General features: G+C 43.0%; 1 protein-coding gene across 3 annotated transcripts in view; it reads left to right on the forward strand.

Annotated features, from left to right (window-relative positions):
* nid2a (nidogen 2a (osteonidogen)) overlaps window positions 1-27381 on the forward strand; it is a 99785-nt gene that overhangs the window by 70714 nt on the left and 1690 nt on the right. For 2 of the 3 annotated variants that reach the window (XM_020500804.2, XM_020500805.1), the window contains exons 14-23: window positions 2679-2918; window positions 5870-6109; window positions 13965-14204; window positions 14578-14814; window positions 17134-17364; window positions 17646-17815; window positions 18090-18219; window positions 19762-19933; window positions 24017-24174; window positions 26807-26930. In XM_020500804.2, the coding sequence (XP_020356393.1) occupies window positions 2679-2918; window positions 5870-6109; window positions 13965-14204; window positions 14578-14814; window positions 17134-17364; window positions 17646-17815; window positions 18090-18219; window positions 19762-19933; window positions 24017-24174; window positions 26807-26930 (1942 nt within the window). The remainder of the gene's footprint in view (window positions 1-2678; window positions 2919-5869; window positions 6110-13964; window positions 14205-14577; window positions 14815-17133; window positions 17365-17645; window positions 17816-18089; window positions 18220-19761; window positions 19934-24016; window positions 24175-26806; window positions 26931-27381) is intronic. The other variant, XM_020500806.2, reaches the window with a different exon arrangement.

Genomic DNA, 27381 nt, shown 5'->3' on the forward strand with positions numbered 1-27381 from the left:
TAGTAAAAATTCCCTGTCTTAGAACAGTTAGGATCACCACTTTATTTTAAGTATATGAAATGTCAGAATAATAGTAGAGAGAGATTTATTTCAGCTTTTATTTCTTTCATCACATTCCCAGTGGGTCAGAAGTTTACATACACTCAATTAGTGTTTGGTAGCATTGCCTTTAAATTGTTTTACTTGGGTCAAATGTTTCGTGTAGCCTTCCACAAGTTTCCCAGAATAAATTGGGTGAATTTTGGCCCATTCCTCCTGACAGAGCTGGTGTAACTGAGTCAGGTTTGTAAGGCCTCCTTGCTTGCACACGCTTTTTCAGTTCTGCCCACACATTTTCTATAGGATTGAGGTCAGGGCTTTGTGATGGCCACTCCAATACCTTGACTTTGTTGTCCTTAAGCCATTTTGCCACAGCTTTGGAAGTATGCTTGGGGTCCTTCTTCATTTGGAAGACCCATTTGCGGCCAAGCTTTAACTTCCTGACTGATGTCTTGAGATGTTGCTTCAATATATCCAAATTTTCCTAAACATGATGCCATCTATTTTGTGAAGTGCACCAGTCCCTCCTGCAGCAATGCACCCCCACAACATGATGCTGACACCAGCTTTTTTCTCCAAACAAAACGATGGTCATTATTGCCAAACATTTCTATTTTTGTTTCATCAGACCAGAAGACATTTCTCCAAAAAGTACAATCTTTGTCCCCATGTGCAGTTGCAAAATGTAGTCTGGCTTTTTTATGGCAGTTTTGGAGCAGTGGCTTCTTCCTTGCTGAGCGGCCTTTCAGGTTATGTCGATATAGGACTAGTTTTACAGTGGCTATAGATACTTTTGTACCTGTTTCCTCCAGCATCTTTCCAAGGTCCTTTGCTGTTGTTCTGGGATTGATTTGCACTTTTCGCACCAAAGTACGTTCATCTCTAGGAGACAGAACGCGTCTCCTTCCTGAGCGGTATGATGGCTGCGTTGTCCCATGGTGTATATACTTGCGTACTATTGCTTGTACAGATGAACGTGATACCTTCAGGTATTTGGAAATTGCTCCCAAGGATGAACCAGACTTGAAGAGGTCATTTTTTTCTGAGGTCTTGTCTGATTTCGTTTGATTTTCCCATGATTTTCCCATGGCACTGAGTTTGAAGGTAGGCCTTGAAATACATCTACAGGTACAACTCCAATTGACTCAAATTATGTCAATTGGCCTATCAGGAGCTTCTAAAGCCATGACATCATTTTCTGGCATTTTCCAAGCTGTTTAAAGGCACAGTCAACTTAGTGTATGTAAACTTCTGACCCACTGGAATTGTGATACAGTGAATTATCAGTGAAATAATATGTCTGTAAACAATTGTTCAAAAAATTACTTGTGTCATGCACAAAGTCGATGTCCTAACCGACTTGCCAAAACTATAGTTTGTTAACAAGACATTTGTGGAGTGGTTGAAAAATGAGTTTTAAGGACTCCAACCTAAGTGTATGTAAACTTCCGACAACTGTGCATTAGCTATCTCATAAGGCCCTATTATGAGGCCTAGTTTTACCCTAATACAGTGGCCTGAAACTCATCATTTACAGGCCACATCAGGTCTGCAAGTATGGTTGCAAATTTCTGTTAATTTTCCCAGATTTAAAAACAAATTCTGTTTGAAGGATTTCCAGGAATTTTCCATCCGGGATTTCTGTAAAACCTTGGAAAATTGCCATAATTTTGCAACCCTACCCTACATTATGCAGGCTTGCAAAGTGAATTGTAATTTAATTTTTTTTATTTTACCCCTTTTTCTCCACAATTTTGTGATTTACAATTGGTAGTTACATTCTTTTCCCAATCGCTGCAACTCCCGTACGGACTTGGGAAAGGCGAAGGTCAAGAGCCATGCATCCTCTGAAAGCCACACTGCTTTCTTAACCCGGAAGCCAGGCGCACCAATGTGTCGGAGGAAACGACCGTGCCAGCGTGCATGCGCCCGGCCTTCCACAGGAGTCGCTAGTGCGCGATGCGACATGGACATCCCGGATGGCCAAACTCTCCCCTAACCCGGACGACGCTGGGCCAATTGTGCGTTGCCTCATGGGTCTTCCGGTTGCTGCTGACTGCGACACAGCCCGCGATTAAACCCGGATCTGTAGTGACGCCTCAAGCACTGCCAGGCCATAGACCGCTGCGCCAACTGGGGAGGCCGTGAAATGTAATTTCTATTGGAATCCAGCCAGAGTTAAGACATCCAACAGTTTTTAAATTTGTATTCACCCACATCCTGCATTCATAATGACTGCCAGGGTTAGGAACAGTGGGAGGAGACCCAAGCCATTTTAACCGGAACAACCATTTCATTAACAGATGCAAAAGTTCAAACTAAATGATTGGATTACTTTAGAAAAATGTATGTATTTGATATTTGTGTAGCATAAGATTAATCAATCAATCACTCAATGTACATGAATAAACACAGATATTAAAAACAGTTTTTTTTTTAAGTAGAGCACACTGGGAAAGTTAATTTGTTATCATAACTTTAAAAAATAGAGTTGGTTTGACTCCTCATTGAGTTGAATCAGTGCCACATAAACATTTTAAATTCAACTTACTATAAGTATTTAAGTTGGCACAACAACTAAGAGAATTGTGTCTCTGTATGTGCATTTGTGTCTGAGCACCTTTTACCTGTCTCTACAGATCACACTGAGAGGCCTAAGACTCAATGTGAACACCACAGAGACAGTGTCCAGACAACCAGTCCTGAGGGGTACTCCATCGTGGAGGGTTTTTTACCCCAGTGTGATGAGCAGGGTCAGTACAGAGCACTGCAGTGTCACAGTTCTACAGGACACTGCTGGTGTGTGGACAACATGGGACAGGAGAGGGCAGGGACCAGGAAACCACCCGGTACTGGCCAGCCTAACTGTGATGAACCAGGTAAGAGTTTTAACTTTAATGACCCGCTCTGCTGATTTTTATGTGTCTTGCACACAGACAAACTTTTGATGGCCTTACAGGAGTAGCATCCCACACTGACAGTACAGCAAATACAGCAAATTCAGGGAGAAGTCTGACTGGGACTCAAACTCATGTCAGTCCAATACCTAAGTTATTACACTAAGTGTCCCAAACCTGTTGACAAGGTCGCTAGGTGTTGTACTATCGACCATACACTATAGTAGATTTTGACCAGTCCCATGGCCACTCGCAAAATCGGTTGTTGCTGCATTACTTTTGTTACGAATTGCATGTGGAGATGCACATATTGTAAAATGTTAAAAAAATACCAAAATATGTAAAAACTATTTTTTTAGACTGTACTGTATACCTTTAATTTCCAATGGCATATGTTCAAGCTCAATATATTCCTTGAGCCCGTTTGCTTTGTTATAATTAACTGTGGTTCATAGTGTGTAGATTTCTGGAAAATCATAAGCCAAAAAACTGCAAATCCCTATCTCCACTAGCCTTCCCATAGACGAATGTTACTAAATTTACTAGCGGTAGCTAGCTGACAAGCTAACTGAAGCTAGCAAGCTTGGTAAGGAATACTGGATTTTAACTGGTCGCTGAACACAAGTTATCGATCCTTTAGTAGCTAGCTAATTAAGTTGCCATTTGGGCGACGTAAAAAGTTCTCCCTATCCCCATTTAAATTTTACCTAGCCAGTTAACTTGTTGGCGAGCTCCAGTTAACGCAACTGTGCTAGCTTTTGGGCTAGCTACCAAAGACAATACCTAGCATGCTACCACATGTAATAAACGATAATAAAGCAAACACCTTGACTCAAGGGTTGAGCATAGACATTTACTACCAGAATGAAAGGTATAATCTATTGCTTTGACATATGTGATCATTTTTTTACATTTAGTTTTCCCAAGTTAGTATTTTTTTACTTCACTTTAATTTCACCAGGTAGGCTAGCTGAGAACAAGTTCTCATTTGCAACTGCGACCTGGCCAAGATAAAGCAAAGCAGTGTGACACAGACAACAACACAGAGTTACATATGGAGTAAACAATAAACAAGCCAATAACACAATAAACAAATCAATGACACAGTAGAAAAAAGAAAGTCTATATACAGTGTGTGCAAAAGGCATGAGGAGGTAGGCCATAGGAGCGAATAGTTACAATTTAGCAGATTAACACGGGAGTGATAAATGAGCATATGATGATGTGCAAGTAGAGATACTGGTGTGCAAAAGAGCAGAAATGTAAATAAAATAAAAACAGTATGGGGATGAGGTAGATTGGGTGGGCTATTTACAGATGGACTATGTACAGCTGCAGAGATCGGTTAGCTGCTCAGACAGTTGATGTTTAAAGTTGGTGAGGGAAATAAAAGTCTCCAACTTCAGCGATTTTTGCAATTCGTTCCAGTCACTGGCAGCAGAGAACTGGAATGAAAGGCGGCCAAAAGAGGTGTTGGCTTTTGGGATGATCAGTGAGATATACCTGCTGGAACGTGTGCTACGGGTGGGTGTTGTTATCGTGAACCGAGATAAGGCGGAGCTTTACCTATAGATGACCTGGGTCCAGTGGGTCTGGCGACAAATATGTAGCGAGTGCCAGCCGACTAGAGCATACAGGTCGCAGTGGTGGGTGATATACAGGATTTGGTAACAAAACGGATGGCAGTGTGATAGACTACATCTAGTTTGCTGAGTAGAGTGTTGGAAGCTATTTTGTAGATGACATCGCCGAAGTCGAGGATCGGCAGGATAGTCAGTTTTACTAGGGTAAGTTTGGCGGCTTGACTGAAGGAGGCTTTGTTGCGAAATAGAAAGCAGATTCTAGATTTGATTTTTGATTGGGGATGTTTAATATGAGTCTGGAAGGAGAGTTTACAGTCTAGCCAGACACCTAGGTGTTTATAGTTGTCCTCATATTCTTGGTCGGAGCCGTCCAAGATGGTGATGTTAGTCGGGTGGGCGGGTGCGGGCAGCAAACAGTTGAAAAGCATGCATTTGGTTTTACTAGCGTTTAAGAGCAGTTGGAGGCCACGGAAGGAGTGTTGTAGCTCGTTTGGAGGTTAGTTAGCACAGTGTCCAAGGAAGGGCCAGAAGTATACAGAATGGTGTCATCTGGGTAGAGGTGGATCAGGGAATCGCCCATAGCAAGTGCGACATCATTGATATATACAGAGAAAAGAGTCGGCCTGAGAATTGAACCCTGTGGCACCCCCATAGAGACTGCCAGAGGTCCGGACAACATGCCCTCCGATTTGACACACTGAACTCTGTCTGCAAAGTAGTTGGTGAACCCGGCGAGGCAGTCATTAGAAAAACCAAGGCTATTGAGTCTGCCGATAAGAATATGGTGATTGACAGAGTCGAAAGCCTTGGCCATGTCGATGAAGACGGCTGCACAGTACTGTCTTTTATCGATGACGGTTATGATATCGTTTAGTACCTTGAGCGTGGCTGAGGTGCACCTGTGACCGGCTCGGAAGCCTGATTGCACAGTGGAGAAGGTACGGTGGAATTCGAAATGGTCAGTGATCTGTTTATTAACTTGGCTTTCGAAGACTTTAGATAGGCAGGGCAGGATGGATATAGGTCTGTAACAGTTTGGGTCTAGGGTGTCACCCCCTTTAAAGAGGGGGATGACCGTGGCAGCTTTCCAATCTTTAGGGATCTCGGACGATACGAAAGAGGTTGAACAGGCTGGTAATAGGGTTTGCAACAATGGCGGCGGATTGTTTTGGAAAGAGAGGGTCCAGATTGTCTAGCCCAGCTGATTTGTACGGGTCCAGGTTTTGCAGCCCTTTCGGAACATCTGCTGTCTGGATTTAGGTGAAAGGGAAGCTGGGGAGGTTTGGGCGAATAGCAATGTATGATTGGGTTGATCAGTTCCCTAGTTTAACCCCTTACCTGTCTCTACAGATCTTCCTGAGAGGGCCAAGACTCATTGTGAGCAGCATAAAGACAGTGTCCAGACGATCAGTCCTGAGGGGTACCCTATCCCGGGGGTCTTTGTGCCTGAGTGCGATGAGCAGGGTCAATACAGAGCCCTGCAGTGCCACGGTTCTACAGGACATTGCTGGTGTGTGGACAGCAGGGGGCAGGAGAGAGCAGGGACCAGGAAAGGACCTGGCACTAGCCAGCCTAACTGTGATGAACCAGGTAGGAGTTGTAACTTTAATGACCCCCTCCACTCATTTTTATGCGTCTTTCACACAGACACACATTTGATGGCCTTACAGGAGTAGCATCCCACACTGACACCAATGCAGCAAATTCAGGGAGAAGACCGACTGGGACATTTCTCGTCGATCGCCAAACATTTCTGTAAAAAACCCAACGATAAAGCCTTGTGTTCCTATTTTTTTTAAATTAGTCTCGGCTGTTGGTGGTAGGTGCAGCCAATTCAGCTGTTGCCATTTAATGTGTCTGAAGGTACAAACTCTGCATTCCCGGTGAGCCTGGAGAGGAAATCAAGTGCACTATTCCATTGCTGGCCAATCAGATTGCTCTGATGACCGAGTCTGCATTAACGTAGCAGGCATAAAAGAAAGCTACGGCAAAATTGATACTGTGAGATTTCAAAACGTTTAAAACCATGACTAGAGAGAGACTGTCAACGAATACAGCAAAGAGCTGCTGTTTTTATGAGTGAGTTCATGTTTAAGTTCTTACTCAGCACGGTCACTACTTTGTATTCAAAACATTTATAAGCCATTAAATACGCATTCTTCCTATTTCCACTCAACGCTAAAACAAGCAGTGCGGCAGTAATGAATGAGAAGGTAAGTGTAGCTATAGGCTTGCGTTGTTGTTATTATTAACGGCTTGGGTCAAGGAATATTTCACTTTCTTTGTTCATAGGAGTAACAACATGAATTTGTGCATGAGGCAGAAATAATGCGGTGCGACTCGAGTTTTCGCCATCAGCTGGAAGACTGTGTCCCTTTTTGGTCAGTGGAGGAAAGGGAGAGCTGAGGGATGTTGAGAGACGGACCCTCAGTCTGCTGCTCTCTCCCTCCGCTGAGACTGACCATCAGTAGCAGGCACCATCAGCCCAGTAAAATAAAAAGCAAATTATTTAAAGTATGCTCACTCAGCTGTGCATCAATGGATCTACAACAATGGATCTATTACCGGTGTGATCATATAGCCAACCTCAAATTTTGAAATATAATTTAAAAAATGTCCTGAACAACAATGAATTGGCAGGTAAATTCAAGCAAAGCCAGTACGCGGCGATAATATATTGTGCCTATAGCTTACTGCAGAAACCTCATTGCTACAGTACTGTTTTTAATTGGTTATTGTTGCATAGGCTTACATTTTTTTAAGTCATGTTAATAAAAAAATCACTGGTAGATCTCGGTGTGCATTTTGACTCAGAAAGTGATCTTGACTCAGAAAAGGTTGGTGACCACTGGACTAGGCCTACTAACCTTAGCAAGGACCCTGTCTTTCAAAGATAATTGGTAAAAATCCAAATACCTTCACAGATCTTCATCGTAAAGGGTTTAAACACTGTTTCCCATGCTTGTTCAACGATCCATAAACAATTAATGAACATGCACCTGTGGAACAGTCGTTAAGACACTAACAGCTTACAGAAAGTAGGCAATTAAGGTGACAGTTATGAAAACTTAGGACACTAAAGAGAGCTTTCTACTGAAAAACACCAAAGAAAGATGCCCAGGGTCCCTGCTCATCTGCGTGAAGGTGCCTTAGGCATGCTGCAATGAGGCATGAGTACTGCAGATGTGGCCAGGGCAATCAATTGCAATGTCTGTACTATGAGATGGCTAAGACAGTGCTACAGGGAGACAGGATGGACAGCAGATTGTCCTTGCAGTGGCAGACCAGGTGTAACAACACCTGCACCGGATCAGAACATCCGAACATCACATCTGCGGGACGGTGGTGACAACAATGGTAACAACAACTGCCCGAGTTACACCAGGAATGCACAATCCCTCCATCAGTGCTCAGACTGTCCGCAATAGGCTGAAAGAGGCTGGACTGAGGGCTTGTAGGCCTGTTGTAAGGCAGGTCCTCACCAGACAACACCGGCAACAACGTCTCCTATGGGCACAAACCCACCGTCGCTGGACCAGACAGGACTGGCAAAAAGTGCTCTTCACTGACGAGTCGCGGTTTTGTCTCACCAGGGGTGATGGTCGGATTTGCGTTTATTGTCAATGGAATGAGCGTTACACCGAGGCCTGTACTCTGGAGCGGGATCGATTTGGAGGTAGAGGGTCCGTCATGGTCTGGGGCGATGTGTCACAGCATCATCGGACTGAGCTTGTTGTCATTGCAGGCAATCTCAACGCTGTACGTTACAGGGAAGACATCCTCCTCCCTCATGTGGTACCCTTCCTGCAGGCTCATCCTGACATGACCCTCTAGCATGACAGAGAGCCCGGATCTCAATCCCATTGAGCACGAATGGGACCTGTTGGGTCAGAGGGTGAGGGCTAGGGCCATTTCCCCCAGATGTCCGGGAACTTGCAGTTGCCTTGGTGGAAGAGTGGGGTAACATCTCACAGCAATAACTGGCAAATCTGGTGCAGTCCATGAGGAGGAGATGCACTGCAGTACTTAATGCAGCTGGTGGCCACACCAGATACTGACTGTTACTTTTGATTTTGACCCCCCCCTTTGTTCAGGGACACATTATTCCATTTCTGTTAGTCACATGTCTGTGGAACCTGTTCAGTTTGTCTCAGTTGTTGAATCTTGTGTTCATACAAATAGTATTTACACATGTTCAGTTTGCTGAAAATAAACGCAGTTGACAGTGAGAGGACTTTTCTTTTTTGCTGAGTTTATATTTACTTCTCAACTTTCCTAATATTAAGCATATTGTTTATCTTTACAACAGGAGTCTAGCCTACCTGGCTGGCATGAAAATGAACTACAGGAAAAGCATCCTCCATTCGCTATTTAAGTGCATAGATCTATTTTTTTCCGCTTCTCGGTTTCGAGACAGGTGCATGATAATGGTCCATTCTAAATTTCACACATATTATTTAGTATATGTAAAGACAAGATTAAATCAAGAATATTGTGATTGGTGACAATATTAGCCTATATTATCACTTGTTAATGATGCCCGGCATAAGTAACTGCCTTTTTTATGTTGAATCATAGTCACACACCTCATGTAGCCTATCCAAATCAAATCAAATGTATTTATATAGCCCTTTGTACATCAGCTGATATCTCAAAGTGCTGTACAGAAACCCAGCCTAAAACCCCAAACAGCAAGCAATGCAGGTGTAGAAGCACGGTGGCTAGGAAAAACTCCCTAGAAAGGCCAAAACCTAGGAAGAAACCTAGAGAGGAACCAGGCTATGTGGGGTGGCCAGTCCTCTTCTGGCTGTGCTGGGTGGAGATTATAACAGAACATGGCCAAGATGTTCAAATGTTCATAAATGACCAGCATGGTCGAATAATAATAAGGCAGAACAGTTGAAACTGGAGCAGCAGCACGGTGGACTGGGGACAGCAAGGAGTCATCATGTCAGGTAGTCCTGGGGCATGGTCCTAGGGCTCAGGTCCTCCGAGAGAGAGAAAGAAAGAGAGAAAGAGAGAATTAGAGAAAGTACACTTAAATTCGCACAGGACACCGAATAGGACAGGAGAAGTACTCCAGATATAACAAACTGACCCTAGCCCCCCGACACATAAACTACTGCAGCATAAATACTGGAGGCTGAGACAGGAGGGGTCAGGAGACACTGTGGCCCCATCCAAGGACACCCCCGGACAGGGCCAAACAGGAAGGATATAACCCCACCCACTTTGCCAAAGCACAGGCCCCACACCACTAGAGGGATATCTTCAACCACCAACTTACCATCCTGAGACAAGGCTGAGTATAGCCCACAAAGATCTCTGCCATGGCACAACCCAAGGGGGGGCGCCAACCCAGACAGGATGACCACATCAGTGAATCAACCCACTCAGGTGACGCACCCCTTCCAGGGACGGCATGAGAGAGCCCCAGTAAGCCGTTGTAAGTCGTTGCTCCAGAGCCTTTCCGTTCACCTTCCCACTCCTGGGCCAGACTACACTCAATCATATGACCCACTAAAGAGATGAGTCTTCAGTGAAGACTTAAAGGTTGAGACCGAGTTTGCGTCTCTGACATGGGTAGGCAGACGGTTCCATAAAAATTGAGCTCTATAGGAGAAAGCCCTGCCTCCAGCTGTTTGCTTAGAAATTCTAGGGACAATTAGGAGGCCTGCGTCTTGTGACCGTAGGGTACGTGTAGGTATGTACGGCAGGACCAAATCAGAGAGATAGGTAGGAGCAAGCCCATGCAATGCTTTGTAGGTTAGCAGTAAAACCTTGAAATCAGCCCTTGCTTTGACAGGAAGCCAGTGTAGGGAGGCTAGCACTGGAGTAATATGATCAAATTTTTTGGTTCTAGTCAGGATTCTAGCAGCCATATTTAGCACTAACTGGAGTTTATTTAGTGCTTTATCCGGGTAGCCGGAAAGTAGAGCATTGCAGTAGTCTAACCTAGAAGTGACAAAAGCATGGATGAATTTTTCTGCATCATTTTTGGGCAGAAAGTTTCAGATTTTTGCAATGTTACGTAGATGGAAAAAAGCTGTCCTTGAAATGGTCTTGATATGTTCTTCAAAAGAGAGATCAGGGTCCAGAGTAACGCCGAGGTCCTTCACAGTTTTATGAGACGACTGTACAACCATTAAGATTAATTGTCAGATTCAACAGAAGATCTCTTTGTTTCTTGGGACCTAGAACAAGCATCTCTGTTTTGTCCGAATTTAAAAGTAGAAAGTTTGCAGCCATCCACTTCCTTATGTCTGAAACACATGCTTCTTGGCGAGGGCAATTTTGGGGCTTCACCATGTTTCATTGAAATGTACAGCTGTGTGTCATCCGCATAGCAGTGAAAGTTAACATTATGTTTTCGAATGACATCCCCAAGAGGTAAAATATATAGTGAAAACAATAGTGGTCCTAAAACGGAACCTTGAGGAACACCGAAATGTACAGTTGATTTGTCAGAGGACAAACCACTCACAGAGACAAACTGATATATTTCTGACAGATAAGATCTAAACCAGGCCAGAACTTGTCCGTGTAGACCAATTTGGGTTTCCAATCTCTCCAAAAGAATGTGGTGATCGATGGTATCAAAAGCAGCACTAAGGTCTAGGAGCTCGAGGACAGATGCAGAGCCTCGGTCTGATGCCATTAAAAGGTAATTTACCACCTTCACAAGTGCAGTCTCAGTGCTATGATGGGGTCTAAAACCAGACTGAAGCATTTCATATACATTGTTTGTCTTCAGGAATGCAGTGAGTTGCTGCGCAACGGCCTTTTCTAAAATTTTTGAGAGGAATGGAAGATTCGATATAGGCCGATAGTTTTTTATATTTTCTGGGTCAAGGTTTGGCTTTTTCAAGAGAGGCTTTATTACTGCCACTTTTAGTGAGTTTGTTACACTTCCGGTGGATAGAGAGACGTTTATTATGTTCAACATAGGAGGGCCTAGCACAGGAAGCAGCTCTTTCAGTAGTTTAGTTGGAATAGGGTCCAGTATGCAGCTTGAAGGTTTAGATGCCATGATTATTTTCACCATTGTATCAAGAGATATAGTACTAAAACACTTAAGCATCTCTCTTGATCCTATAGGAGCACGAGGACAGATAGGCCTATATGTTTTGATAAGGTTTCTATCACAACTAAAGTGGCCAAATAACTTCTTAATTTAAATGTAAGCACATTAATCCGCTTTACAAGGGGTTTATAGCATAACTGGCATACATAAGCAGCGCATGAGTTTCAAGTTTTGGGAAGATAATTGTAATGAATACACAGGGAGAAAAAGGTGAAGATTCATGAGCAGAGCGTGGCAGATGTTTATTAAGCCTTCACAGAAGTCAGGAATCGTGGTCACAGACAATGGTCAAACTGGTAGGCAGTCAAAAACAAAAAATACCTCACAACCATACAAACAGAAAGAACTGAACTAAATAGGGAACTGATGAGACCAGGTGAGAAACGAACACAGGTGAAATCAATGAACAAAAATGAAAGACAGGGCTACGTTCCAGAACACAAAGAAACAGGGCTACGTTCAAGATCACAAAGAAAAAGACCACATGGTTGACTAAGAAAAGAAAAGCAGAACCTTACAATAATTTTCACCATAAAAAGCTAAACTTTCTGATCTGTTGCGTCAGCCACATTGCGTGAAAACCTTTTTAATGGTTGTATTAATTTGGGATTTATTGCACCCCATAACTGTCCCAGACTATGTTTGGAATATTTATTTCTCGCACAGAATAGGCCAACTTTTGTACTACGGGGGATAGTCGATTGACATAGGCTAGTGCTTTTTCTGTTTGTCAGGCCTACTCATCTTGAGTTGGCTGATGAATAGTAAATGGGGACAGTTCTTCCAATATCTTCAATATGTACCTCGGAATTGGATAAGAACGCGGGCAGTTGCGTCCCCGATGTGTCTGTCTTCACTTGTAGCCTGTGAGAAAGACCCGATCATGTGACGGAGAGACATGTGAGTGAGAGGCGCTTCGGATTGCTCAGCACAATGCAGTAATCAGGACCGCAGAAGGCATGGATGTCGCCATTAAATTCAAGGCATTTTCAAGTGCTTGTCAAATTGTGATTGAGACTTTTGGAGTACAGCCTTCGCAAAAAACAAAGCTGAGCTCATGCCTTTCAAGCAACTTTTTTCAAATCATCATTAGAGTTTCATTATGCTGCCTTACATGCTGACCAGACCACTCGTCCACATGCGCCATCGCACGCTTGTTGATTTTGTCCACCCACACCAGACGTGATCAAGACTCACAGGTTGAAGTATAAAAACAAACACTGAACCAACTTTATTAATTTGGGGACAGGTTGAAAAGCATCAAACATTTATGGCAATTTAGCCAGATAACTTGCAGTTGCTAGCTAATTTGTCCTAGGATATAAACATTGGGTTGTTATTTTACCTGAAATGCACAAGTTCCTCTACTCTGACAATTAATCCACAGATAAGAGGGTAAACCGAGTTTGTTTCTAGTAATCTCTCCTACTGTATGCTTCTTCTTCTTTGGACTATATATGGCGGTTCGCAACCAACTTTAAAGTGCATTACCACCACCAACTGGGCTGGATTGTGGACCTCAGATCATCTTTCAATCACCCACGTGGGTAAATGCTCCTAAAAACCAATGAGGAGATGGGAGAGGTGGGACTTGCAGTGCGTCAAGCATCACAAATAGAACCAAGTCCTATTTTAGCGCCTGACTACGCAGACGGTCGTTGACGCACGCGAGCAGTGTGGGTGCAGTGATTGAATACTGAATACAGTATGTGTACATTTATTTTGCAACGCTTGCGCACGCGACGCCATCGGTGTGGTCAGCATGTTACAATGTTTTAAAAATCAAAACATATAGCCCAATGTTTGTAGAACAACTAAAGTTACGTTTATAACTCTAAATTAAGCATTTCTTTGTTAACCGCTCAACACAGAATGTGCGCAATCACACAAATCTTTTGGAGAACATATTTATATTTTATTCAGCTTTGTTCGATTGTATTCTTCATACTATAAAATAATATAAAATAATGCCACTGAATTATAAGTAAATCTTGTCTGCTAAATTAACTAGTGTAGCCCACAGCCATTTGGCATAGCTACATCAGGACATAACATAAGGACAACTCAGAGTATGCTATTCTTTTCTTCTGAAATAGACTACATTTTCTTCATATCATGCTTCTTTAGACCTGTCTAAAATAAATAATGGATGTATTCGACTTTTTAGAAACCAGGAGATGTTAAATGTGTTTATGTTGATTAATGGTCGATTGCCGTGAGACTGACAGTTATTTGCCATGACCAGTCGGGAAAAAAATAGGTTATTCCAGCATTACTTTTGTTACGAATTGCATGTGGAGATACAAATTTAGTATAAAAAAATAAAAATAAATAAAAAATACCCCTTACCTGTCTCTACAGATCGTCCTGAGAGGCCCAAGACTCACTGTGAGCAGCATAAAGACAGTGTCCAGACGACCAGTCCTGAGGGGTACCCTATCCCGGGGGTCTTTGTGCCTGAGTGCGATGAGCAGGGTCAATACAGAGCCCTGCAGTGCCACGGTTCTACAGGACACTGCTGGTGTGTGGACAGCAGGGGGCAGGAGAGGGCAGGGACCAGGAAAGGACCCGGCACTGGCCAGCCTAACTGTGATGAACCAGGTGAGTTTAATGTTAAACACATTACGGATAATAACAGTAACAGTATCCATGTTGTCTCTGTAATATTGTCTGTAAAGGGTACTTGTTTGTTCAGAATAACTAACTATAACCAGTGGGAAAAACTGGTTACAATAAAGTCCTTATGACGACTTTTATGATGTCATGGTCAGGTTGTATACTGGTTGTAATCTGGTAATAACAACCAAAAGATGTCTTGATGTTGTCATGAAATAGCCATTTTTACCTGGACATAAGCGTCTAGTTGGTTGTAATCTAGTTAAATGACATTGTGTCAACCAGAAAAACAATATCCACCAGACAATGACGTCATTAAGATCGCATGTGCCTAATAACCCCGTACCTGCCTCTACAGATCACCCTGAGAGGCCCAAGACTCATTGTGAACACCAGAGAGACAGTCTGCAGACAACTAGTCCTGAGGGGAATGTTGACGGGGCCTTTGTACCTCAGTGTGATGAGCAGGGTCAATACAGAGCCCTGCAGTGCCATGGTGCTACAGGACACTGCTGGTGTGTGGACAGCAGGGGGCAGGAGAGGGCAGGGACCAGGAAACCACCCGGTACTTCGCAACCTAACTGTGATGAACCAGGTGAGATGAGTTCACATGTGTTGTGCATACATTTGACGTACACACAACACACCTGTATACACTAATACACATGCATAAACACTACCAATTGCAAGACCACACACACACCCACCTAGAGGTTCATGCTGCAATGCAATCTGCCTCATGTGGCCAGCTTAGACACACATAAGAGATTTTCTTAAGGTTTAGAATTAAAGCCAGCAGCAGGCACTGTTGCTATCTAATACAGCTAAACAAAATGGAATCGTTAAAAGTTTAGGCACCAATAATGTGTTACGCCCTGTAAAGCACCAGCTCAGCTCCTCATTGCGTATGAGTAATCACTTTCATTTGAATCTAGTAAATGGTGCCAAATCATGCTGTCAAGTCTATATTGTTAGGGGGAGGAGGTAGGCCAGTGATGTGGTTCGCCCATGGTTTTCCTGCCAAACCACTGCTTCTTCTACACTGTGCCCAATGTGTGCTCTTCTCTCCCACGTCACAAAAAAATATCCCGTGTAGGAGTCTTGAGTTGGAAAGAATTGAACATTCGGTCATGTTTTTTTTAACAGTTTCAGAGATAACAAAAAAATGTACTTTAACCTAAAGTGGTATGTTTTAAGTGCACCTGAAAGCATGTTATCAAGGTGGATTTGATAAAATAAACACTTGGAAATCTGTAAGAATGTATACAAGTGGGTAGGTGACAGGGGAGGGGGTGAGTGTGTGTGCGTGCATGCGTACAGGTGTGCATGTGTGTGAAAGAGACTGATGAGTGTGTAAGGGGTCGGACATACCACGCTGGAGTGTGTATGTGCACGTGCATGCATATGTGAACGAGACTGAGTGTTTGTGTCTGTGTTTGTGAGTATGTGTGTACATGTAGTAGAGGAGAGACAGGAACGTGACCAGGAGGATTGATTTGATTTCTTGCCCTTACACGGCCCCCTCCCCCTTCACCTTCTCCTGTCCCAGACCTGTAAACGCTTGCGGGGTCAGCTCACTTCTCATCACTATCAGCTGGAGCGCTTATCTACTACCCGTAATACAACTAAAGAGTCACAGAGTCCACAGCATTTGGACGGCCCTTAAAAAGGCAATGGGGGATTTCTACCTGAGTCATAATAGCGTTTCACAATGTAAATGTCTGCATTACTTATGAAGCACGACACTTAACTCTGGCTATTTACACATTCCTGACCAGAGTTGTTTATAATATTGTCTCGTCTTCAGACTGACTTTTCACAAAGTGAGCTAGGTAGGTTAGTCATACAGCATACATGGACAAGCGTAGCCCTAGATTTAATAAGATCAAGCATTAACTGGTGATAGCAGACACCCACATAGCAGATGATTTGGCGTGTCGGAGGTGGAACTGCGTTGGTGAGCAGCTGCTCTTGCGATCATTGTCACTAAGCCACAGACGTTAGAAGTTCAGAACGAGAAAGTGTAGAATATATAGAAATCATTATGCTCAAATTGAAAAATCATTAAAGAAAATAATGAAGATTTCTATCATCTTAATCGAGATGTCCCACCTTCACACTGTCAAAAATAAAACGCTTGGCTAAAGCGGATCTGATTGAACCGAGCCCATAGTCTTTAGAGCTCACATTGCGTCAAACCTTAGTCTGTGTTTCTTATTAGTTTGCTTTTTGTTGTCAGGGTGTTTATTTTGAAGTGGAACTGTTGACTGTGCATGCAGTCAGATTCACTGCAAGTGTTGACAGCTTACTTAGTCATAGAAAGGACCCTGTGAAAGAAGAGTGTACGAACCATCCACATACTTTGAAGCTTTGGTCATAATTCAATGATCAATTAGTGTCCTGATGTGATGATTGACATTTTAGTCATTGAGTAGTAGTGAGTTCATACATTTTCAGGCTTTTTTCGTACTGGTCCCCCGTGGGAATCGAATCCACAACCATGGGGTTGCAAGCGCCTTGCTCTCCCAACTGAGCCACACGGGACCCTTGGTGCAGGACGACAGAACTAATTACTTTCAGTTACACTTTATTTGGCTAGTCCCCTAAAGATGATCCATAGATGCTCGCACTATCAGCAAACTATCAACTGCAACTCTGTTGATATGCAACTGCTTGCCAGGGTTACAGTTAGGTTTAACGTTAGGGAAAGGGTTAAGATCAGGGTAAGAGTTAGAGTTAAGTTTAGGTTAAGGTTAGGGTTTGTAGTAGTTAGTTAGTTGAACACTTACTGAACATCTATAAACCATCTATTTGGGATTAGTCAAATAAATTTAATTAATTCAGGAAAAAAATAGAGTTTCTCCTACGTATATGACCCATGTGCCATCTCCCTCTGCCCCCCTCGCTCCCTCAGCGGTTGTGCCCCCCACCCAGCGGCCAGAGACGGTGTGCGAGCGTTGGCGGGCCAGCCTGGTGGACCACTACGGGGGCCTGCCCGGGCCCAACCACTACCTGCCCCAGTGCGACCCCCAGGGGCAGTTCAACCCCATCCAGTGCTACGGCGACAGCAGCTACTGTTGGTGTGTGGACCGGGACGGCCGCGAGGTGGCCGGGACGCGCTCGCACGACGTGGTCAAGCCTGCCTGTGAGTGACGTTACTGACGCTGCTGGTCATCTTTTCACATTTTCAAGTTTGTACTGTAGGATTAAATGTTGAATGCTAATCTGTGACATGTATCTTAAACTGTTTAAACATTTGTTGATGTTAACTTGAGGTTTGGGAGGAACATTTGAATTATGATAATGTGAGGTATCATTTAGTTAATTAGTTATCTACACAGGTAGGTTCAGTAACAACGTCTAATACAGTATATCTGTCAGTGTTTTATCCGGACTTTCTTCCTTCTTCTCACCCACCCCCTACAGGTGTCCCCACTGTAGCCCCTCCCACCATGCACCCTCTGCCTCGCCCTGATGTGACCCCGCCCCCCTCAGGCACCTCCCTCCTGTATGCCCAGGGACAGCAGATTGGGGCACTGCCTCTCAATGGCACACTCATGGACTCGGAGCGCTCCTCTACACTATTGGCTCTGCATGTAAGGAAGAATACTAGGCTACTCCATGCTAGTCCTTACAAGAGCTTAATGTAGAGTTTGTACTATTGAACAGCTAGGAATATCTCATTGTATGTCAACCATTCACAATTTCTTAGTGTTCTTTCTAGGCATTGTGTGAAGTTCACGGCACTCACCACTGTATTTGTAGATCCATATAGTTTTGTGTCACGTGTTCTGATCGTGGCTAAGGTACAAACTGTGTTGACATGGTAGACTGTAAGTGTGAGTGTAAAATGTATGTGTCTCTCCACAGGGCTCCATTGTGGTGGGCATCGACTATGACTGCAGGGAGAAGAAGGTGTACTGGACCGACCTGGCAGGCAGGACCATCAACAGAGCCAGACTGGAGCCTGGGGCCGAGCCTGAGACTCTCATCAACACAGGTACACTTACACCAGGGTTGCCATTAGGAAAATGTGGCACCGAACATTTTACATTATTATTTAGGCTAATAATATAACTCAATCACTGTTCGTAAAAAAGACTGTTCAATGCATGGCTGCGTATAGCGTAGAGGCCTGGGCTATAGGCTGTATCTGATATGTTTCTTCTTTCGTTGCACGAGAAAAACACATTTCGTGCAATTCTACTTTGTATGACTGGAGACATTAGCAGAATCTTTTTTAACATGAAAAATTTGAGAGATCAATAAAAGCGTCTGCCCTTCCTATGAGAAGGGGAGACACAAATAGAATACGTGCCAATAAGATGCTATAGGCCTACTGTTGTTCGCTCAATTAAGGTGAGAATTTTGATAACTAAAAGACAGATTCATCTTTTCATTGTCTTTACAGCAATAGTTTGGAAAGCAAAATGGCTATGTTTTTCTGCGATTTAATTTTGAAATATTGCTTTATGCCTGGCTGGGCCTCTCTACTTTTCACTGACAGTCGCAACTCAACAATAATCTATTAGGTATTTGCTGCGCTCGCTCACTGTCTAAATTGTGCACGCTGCCTTTCCTTCCGACTGTCGGTAATGCGATTTAAAACAATCCCAAACTTATTTTTTTAAGGCTAATGATGCTCTGTGGCCAAAATCATGCTTTAGTAGCCTATTTTGAATTATTTGATTTATTTCTGTTTAGACCGGAGTAGGCTAATTAGGCTATATCATTTTGGCAATTGAATTCAATTTACTTAGGGAAGCTTAGCTTCCCCTAGCCTTATAAACACACTGCCTATGAGCCTATGTCAATCTACTATCCCCTAAATTTACCTATTATATTGGTCAGCTTGTCGAGAAAGAAATAGCCAAAACAGACTCTGGGGCATTTGTGGGGCGATAGGATCCCAAATTCATACAACCAGTAGGCATACATAATTATTATTTTTTAAAGCTATGAATCTGATGCAACAGATCAGAACGTTTAGCTTAAAATGTTGATAAACTATTTTGTAACATTATTAGCGCAGCAATGCACACAAAGCAGTAGGCTATGCGCAAATGTGCATTTGGCTAACGGACAATGAAACAGGCAATACAAGCGCCGTCTGAAATGTTTTGCTAAAAGGCTCTGTATGCTGTGTGCTTGTGATAAGGTAGTACATAACGAATATACACATGCAGCAATTTAATTCCATAGGCCGTATCAACTGGTATTTCCATCTATAAATAGGCTAAAAAGCAATGTTTTTCTATCTTCTCTCTGACAATTGGCCGTTGCCAATTTTATTTATCAGCTTTTTTTTATTTTTTTTATACGCCCAAAAGCCGACTATTACCGACTAATGGAAACACTGACTCACACCCACTGGTAACACAGACAACAAGGGCATATCACACAGCCAGCACAGATAACACACACTCTACAACCAGAGTTACCGCAGTCACCTTCACAGATAACTGACAACTACATTTACATTTCAGGTATTTACTACAGTATGTTCCACTGAATAACCTTTATGACTGTCCATTGTCCGTAGGTCTAACCAGTCCAGAGGGCTTGGCGGTGGACGTGGTGCGCAGAGCCATGTTCTGGGTGGATAGCACGCCGGACAAGATTGAACGTGCTAACCTGGACGGCAGCGGGAGACAGACTCTCTTCGACACTGACATGGTCAACCCCCGTGCTATCATAGTGGACTCTTCCACTGGGTAAGGTTGAGGTTTAAAGTGGGTCATGTCAAAATCTCTCACAGTGGTGTGTACATTAACACAAAAATACATAATGTAATAAAGAAAGCGTACTTGCACATTAATGTGCGCTCCCAGTAGTTTAGGTGTTACAGTATATTAGTCAAGTCAGCACATCTACTATTCTCACTTTTTTACTCTAGAATAAAACATCACTTTTTGAGAACATACAGTAAATGTACCGGTTGGTTTTCTACATAGCAGTGACTATCGGCCATGGCTGTCTTATGTTCCGAGTTCAGTTACTGCGCCACTGTTTTCACAACATCACAACATCTCTGACCAAAAGGAGACTTTCCCGAAAGTCATAAACTGTTCCGTGGAAAGGCGTTTGACGAGCTAGGGTGACTGGAAGAAATCAAAGCAGAACTGGAGGTGGATTGTTTAACTCCCACACTAATCTAAGTTTGCATCCCAAATGGCACCCTATTCTCTATATATTGCACTACTGTTGTTTCGGGTCCTTGTGAAAAGTAGTTCACTATGTAGGGAATAGGGAGCAATTTGGGACACTGACTCACGTTAGTGAGACAAGGACGGCCTCGGGAGACCCTAAGGTCAAGGGTCACAGGTTTTTCTGGGTAATCTCACTCTGACCTCATCAGCTCCAAAACCCAGCCTCACTAAGATATCTCTTCTGAGGCAAGAAGTGTACTGCAGGTGGTCCCTTAGGAGCAGGCTACCCTACCCTGTCAGATCCAGGTTTTGTGCGTGTGCCTTTAAGTGAGTGTATGTCTTTATCTTAGTGTGTGTTTTTTGTTGTTGACATCTATGAGTGTGTGTGTGTGTATGCTTTTGCATCAGCATGTGTGTGTTTCATTTGAATCGGGGCATTTCCCTTCTCCTTTAATTAATAGCCACGTTAATTAGGCTTAATTTCCTGTGGCGCAGCTGTCTTCCTGTGATGTGCTTACTAACAATACACTCTCTGCACATCAACAGTCACTGGGGGGGCAGAGGAAGGCTGGGGCTGCTTCCCAAATGGCACCCTATTTCCCATATAGTGTACTACTTTTGACCAGGTTCCATAGGGCTCCACATATTAGGTATACTCAGTGTATACCCCCCTTTTGCCCTCAGAAATGCTTCAATTCATTAGGGCATGGACTCTACAAGGTAGGTGTCGAAAGTGTTCCGCCGATGTTGACTCAAAATCTTCCCACAGTTGTGTCAATATTCTGGATGTCCTTTGGGTGGTGGACCATTCTTGATACACATGGGAAACTGTTGAGCGTGAAAAACCCAGCAGCGTTGCAGTTCTTGACACAAACCGTTGAGCCTTGCACCTATTCTCATACCATGTTCAAAGGCACTTCAATCTTTTGTCTTGCCCATTCATCTTCTGACTGGCACACATACACAATCCATGTCTCAATTGTCTCAAGGCGTAAATATCCTTCTTTAACCTGTATTCACCCCTTCATCTACACTGATTTGAAGTGGATTTAACAAGTGACATCAATTAGGGATCATAGCTTTCACCTGGTCAGTTTATGTCATGGAAAGAACACGTGTCCTTAATGTTTTGTACACTCAGTGTATAGGGAATAGGGTGCCATTGCGGACGTACCCTGAGGTTGACAGCGGATGGAGACAACCGATGAAGGAAAGGCAAAAGAGGGATAGAAAGAGACAGATTGAAGCAGAGACAGAAACAGGGAAATAGAGAGGGAGGTAGATAAATTAGTTGAGATCGGAACTGAAGGGAAAAATCAAGATATCTAAACTGGCCCTGTCTCTCCCAATCTCTTTCTTTCTCTATCGCAATTCAATTCTAAATGCTTTATTAGCATGACGAAAGTATACACTATATATACAGAAGTATGTGCACACCCCTTAGTGGATTTGATGATTTCAATCACGCCCGTTGTTTCCAGGTGTATAAAATTGAGCACACAGCCAACAATCTCCATAGACAAATATTGGCACTAGAATGGCCTTACTGAAGAGCTCAGTGACTTTCCTAGGATGCCACCTTTCCAACAAGTCAGTTCGTCAAATTTCTGCCCTGATAGAGCTGCCACAGTCAACTATAAGTACTATTATTGTGAAGTGTAAATGTCTAGGAGCAACAATGGCTCAGCCGCGAAGTGGTAGCCCACACAAGCTCACAGAACGGGACAGCCGAATGCTAAAGCCCGTAGCGCGTAAAAATCGTCTGTCCTCAGCAACGTTAGCACAATAACTGTTCGTCAGGAGCTTTATGAAATGGGTTTCCATGGCCGAGCAGCCGCATACAAGCCTAAGATCACCATGCGCAATGCCAAGTGTCGGCTGGAGTGGTGTAAAACTCGCCGCCATTGGAGTTAGTTCCAGTGAAGGGAAATCTTAACGTTACAGCATACAATGACATTCTAGACGATTCTGTGGTTCCAATTTTGTAGCAACAGTTTGGGGAAGGCCCTTTCCTATTTCAGCATGACAATGCCCCCCCCCCCCCTCCCCCATACACAAAGTGAGGCCCATAAGAAATGGTTTATCGAGATTGGCGTGGAAGAACTTGACTGGCCTGCAGAGAGCCCTGACCTCAGCCCCATCGAACAGCTTTGGGATGAATTGGAATGCCAACTGTGAGCCAAGCTTAATTGCCCAACATCAGTGCCCGATACTCTTTTGGCTGAATGGAAGCAAGTCCCTGCAGCAATGTTCCAACATTTAGTGGAAAGCCTTTTCAGAAGAGTGGAGCAAATGGGGGACCAACTCCATGTTATTAAAGCCCATGATTTTGGAATGAGATGTTCGGAGAGCAGGTATCCGCATACTTTTGGTACTGTACATAGTTGTATTGCGAAACTGACAGGAGGAAAACAGGAGATTGGTCCTTAGGGCAAGAGCCTTTCTGGCTCGTACAAGGCTTACTTACTTACTAAATGCCAAAGCAACCACTCTCTCCTTCCCTCTCTCTCTCTCCCCCTCCCTCTCTCCCTCTAAGGAACCACACATTCTGAGCCTGTCTGCTGATCTTGTGGGGCTTAGATAGACAATCAGCACAGTGTGTACTGTGTGTGAGTGAGTGAGAAATGGGTTTTGTGTATGTGTATTTAGGATATAGGCTTGTGTGTTTGTGTCGGCAAAATGTATGAGTGTGTTTGCAGATGTTTGCCATACATTCAATTTGGGTTTATATCTGGTAGAGGAATTGGCTGTGAGTGAGTGCACATGTCTGTCCAGCCTCAGGAATCAAAAAGCACATTAATCATGAAGCCCAATCAAGCGAAGCAAAATTACACTGAAGTCACGTCCAAAGACCTGGCCTTTTCACAAAGACTTGTGTTCGCTCTGGAGTAACTTAAGCGTTCTATCTTCTTTTATTATTTATACTGAACAAAAATATAAACGCCACATGTAAAGTGTTGGTCCCATGTTTCATGAGCCAAAATAAAATATCCACAAATTTTTCCATTCACAGAAAAAGCTTCTTTCTCTCAAATATTGTGCACAATTTTTGCACATTTTTGTTAGTGAGCATTTCTCCTTTGCCAAGATAACTTAAGTGACTTAAGCACATTTTTACTCCTGAACTTATGTAGGCTTGCCATAACAAAGGGGTTGAATACTTTTTTGACTCATTACATTTCCGCTTATTATTATTATTCATTTGTAAACATTTCGAAAAACATAATTCCACTTTGACATTATGGGGTGTGTAGTCCATGTGTAGTCCAATGACACAAAATCTCAACTTAATCAATCAAAAATTCAGGCTGTAATACAGCAAAATGTGGAAAAAGTCAAAGGGTGTGAATACTTTCTGAAGGCACTGTATATAGCTATCTGGTTTCATATTCAGTGTGTGCTGGAATTGAACCCACAACCTTGATGCGTAGCGGAATTGATTTGGAATCACTCCCTCCCGTGAGACTTGTAACCCCAAATGCCCCCTCAGATCTAGAGGAAGTTAAGACTTGGGTTGGAGAGCGGGTGACCTGGGTTTGATCCCACCAGTTACCCTTGCACACACCATTTATGAACCAAATGAGCCACCATCCACACCGCCATAATTGCCCTTTCTAAGTGCTTTCTAACTGTGTGTTGTCTCTCTAGGACCCTGTACTGGACCGACTGGAACAGGGAGGCCCCGAAAATCGAGAGATCCTCAGTGGATGGCCACAGCAGGAAGGTGCTGGTGAAGGACGGGATTGGCCTGCCCAACGCCTTGACCTTTGACACAGCCACGAGACAGGTGTGCTGGGCGGATGCAGGTAGGAATCTCGTGCCTCCTCTAGGAGCTTGGAGCATATAGAACCACACCTAAGGCATATAACTAGAACCAGCTTACTTTCCCAAATCCTCACTCTCATAAAGAGGGGGAAAAAAATGCTAAACTGATCTTGGATCACGATTTTTATTTATTTGAGATTTTTTTAACTAGGCAAGTCAGTTAAGAACAAATTCTCATTTAGAATGACGGCCTACCCCGGACGACGCTGGGCCAATTGTGCACCACCCTATGGGACTCCCAATCACAGTTGGATGTGATACAGCCTGGATTTGAACCAGGGACTCTAGTGACGCCTCTTGCACAGAGATGCAGTGTCTTAGACCGCTGCGCCACTCGGGAGGGCAGGGCTCCAGACATTTTAACCTGGTGGCACCAGCCCATGATTTGGTCACGCAATAGAAACATTTGTAATCATTTTATAAAGTCATTATAAATTTCACAATGCTTAATAAGAAGTGTAAGAGACTACTGAGATGGTATTGTTGCTAATAACAAATACATTTCATATATGCTATTGCAAAATAAAAATACATTTGGTTGTGTTTATGAAAGTTTTAGGTAGGCCTACTATTAGAATATGAAAAAAATATGTTTTCATTACTTTTGCTACTGTAGGCTATATGTAAAAACGATAAACCACAAAAACACCACAATTCAAGTGTTATACATGTCACAAAGGGCGGCCTAGTGGTTAGAGTGTTGGACTAGCAACCGGAAGGTTGCAAGTTCAAAACTCCCGAGCTGGCAAGTCTGTCGTTCTGCCCCTGAACAGGCAGTTAACACACTGTTCCTAGGCCGTCATTGAAAATAAGAATTTGTTCTTAAACTGACTTGCCTAGTTAAATAAAAGGTTAAATAAAAAACAGAGAAATGAATTATTATTTAATTAAGACAGATCTTTAAAACATACAAAACACTAATACATTGTATTATGTTATTAGTCTGTGCTTAGTAGCTGCCTCAAGTGCTCACATGTAGAACACATGGAATAACAGCTGTAATATTCTACAAAAAAAAGTGATCTTTTGAAATAGAGCCCATACCTTATGGAGAGATTAATCAAATAACTATGTTTTCCATTTTTATCTGTGGATTCATTGTCAGAGTAGAGAAGACAAGATTTTGTATCACTCAAAATGGGTCCAAATTCTACAAAGATAATTCAAAAAAAGGACCACATGTAAAATAACAACCCAATGTTTATCTCCCAGGACAAATTAGCTAGCAACAGCAAGCTGGCTAAGTTACATGTCCCAATTTGAAGCTTCAGCACCATTCTCTCACTCCTTTCCTGCTGCCTTACACGTCGATCACACCAACAGCTCTACTTGCGCAAAATATTATGCAGCATCATCTGGATGTGTGAATCAAAAGTTCAACATTCACCTTCTGCTACCATTTCTGTTCAACCTGTCTATGTATACAGTTTGACGCATACGCTCTATAAATCAAACGTATGCACCACACAGAATGCACTGCTGCCTTGCAGTGTTCCATTGGAAATTAATGTACTTCTGGTGTGATCAAGGCATTACATGCATGCTGCTGAGGAGGGCGATAAAGAGGAGTCTTGGGCTACTATTGATTGCGAAGATTGAGGCCTTTTTGATTGAAGTAAAACAAAAAAGTTAGAGTGCCTATAGTGAAATTTGGAAAAGTATTGAACAAAGATGGAAAGAACGTTGGCGTGGCCAAATGCAGGCACATGCAACTCGCTATTCAGGTAGGATGCAATTTTAGAACGTTATTTATTTTTTCGTATTTACAGTATTTTGTCATTTATTACTGTATGTCATTGTAGGCATATTTATGAATATATGCAGTGTGTTTTGTTTCATTGTATTGAGACATTTTTGTTGCCTAAATTAAGTTTGATCTGTCTTTTTAATTGTGTGCTCAGTTTAAAATGGATTATAAGTAAACCAGTTGTAAAATAAATATCATTAGCCTATTGCTGTCATTTGTTGGGGACGCACTAGCCTTTCTTGGTTGCCTAATTGCTGCAATACAGCCTATTCAAAACTTGTGTGACGTTTAAACCAGATAGCAATACACCACTGATAGTTGTTACAGTTGATTTTGGTATTTTAACCTGCTTGTCATGAACTCGTCTGGTGGGGATAGACAAAATCAGCAGACGCACGGCTGGAGCCAGTTTGGTCAGCATGTGAAAGCCGATTTATGGTCAATCTGGCTCTGTATTGGCCGTACAGCATTTACTGCTATGAGGCCTCTGCGGAAGTCAGGGCATTCATACTTCTTGCGCTTCGCGGAGCAGAACAGAGCTGTTCTCAAGGAAGTGAGTTTGTGTTTATACAGGACCTGACAGTCCAACGCCCACCTACCCTCAAGCAATCTTGTCAATGTCTATACAGAGCCCTCTGCATTGTCACAAAATTTGGGGGGCGATTGAATAATGGACATTTCTCGAGTTTGCATGTTAGTGGGGATGGGGCCAAGCTGTTTTGGAGCAGAATCAGATGCATACAGACTGTATACTATGAAAAGGGGCTTATACTGTTATCAACCTGATGAAACCTATAAAATCTCTCCCTTTACCATCCCCAATCTCTCATCTTTTCTCTGTGTCCTCCCCTCTTTCCCTCTCACAGGGACCAAGCGTCTGGAGTGCATTGCGTCCGATGGGACGGGTAGAAGGGTGATCCACAGCAACCTGAACTACCCATTCAGTATGGTGTTCTATGCCAACCACTTCTATTTCACAGACTGGAGGAGGTAAGAGAGGAACATATCTGGGTTTAAATAGTCGTAGTTATGTCAAATACTTAAGCTGTGCTTGGAGGTCGATGCGTGCAATGGTTGCATGCAAACCCTGTGAGCAATGTTTAAAGTAGTGTTATTTTTAGAGTGTGGTAAAAAAAAAAATCTTCAACAACACATTGCACAACTGGCAGCAACCAGCTGAATTGCAAATAAAATTTACATTTAAAAAAAAGTGTACCAAAACACAAAAGACCAATAAGGTCCAAGCAAGTGCAATGAATGAAAGTATCTAGTAATGTTCATCATTAGCTGTTGTCTTGAACAGAGAGGGTATTGATGTTAAAGCCAGGGAGAAACAGTTAGGGCTCGATTCAATTTGTATTGCTTCAGTGTTGCAAATTGCGTGATTGAAATGTAAAAGTAATTTCAAATTGAGCCGACACAAGCATTTACTGTGAATGCA

This window comes from Oncorhynchus kisutch, linkage group LG14 (genome assembly GCF_002021735.2).
Source record: "Oncorhynchus kisutch isolate 150728-3 linkage group LG14, Okis_V2, whole genome shotgun sequence".
NCBI classification, from domain to species: Eukaryota; Metazoa; Chordata; class Actinopteri; order Salmoniformes; family Salmonidae; genus Oncorhynchus; species Oncorhynchus kisutch.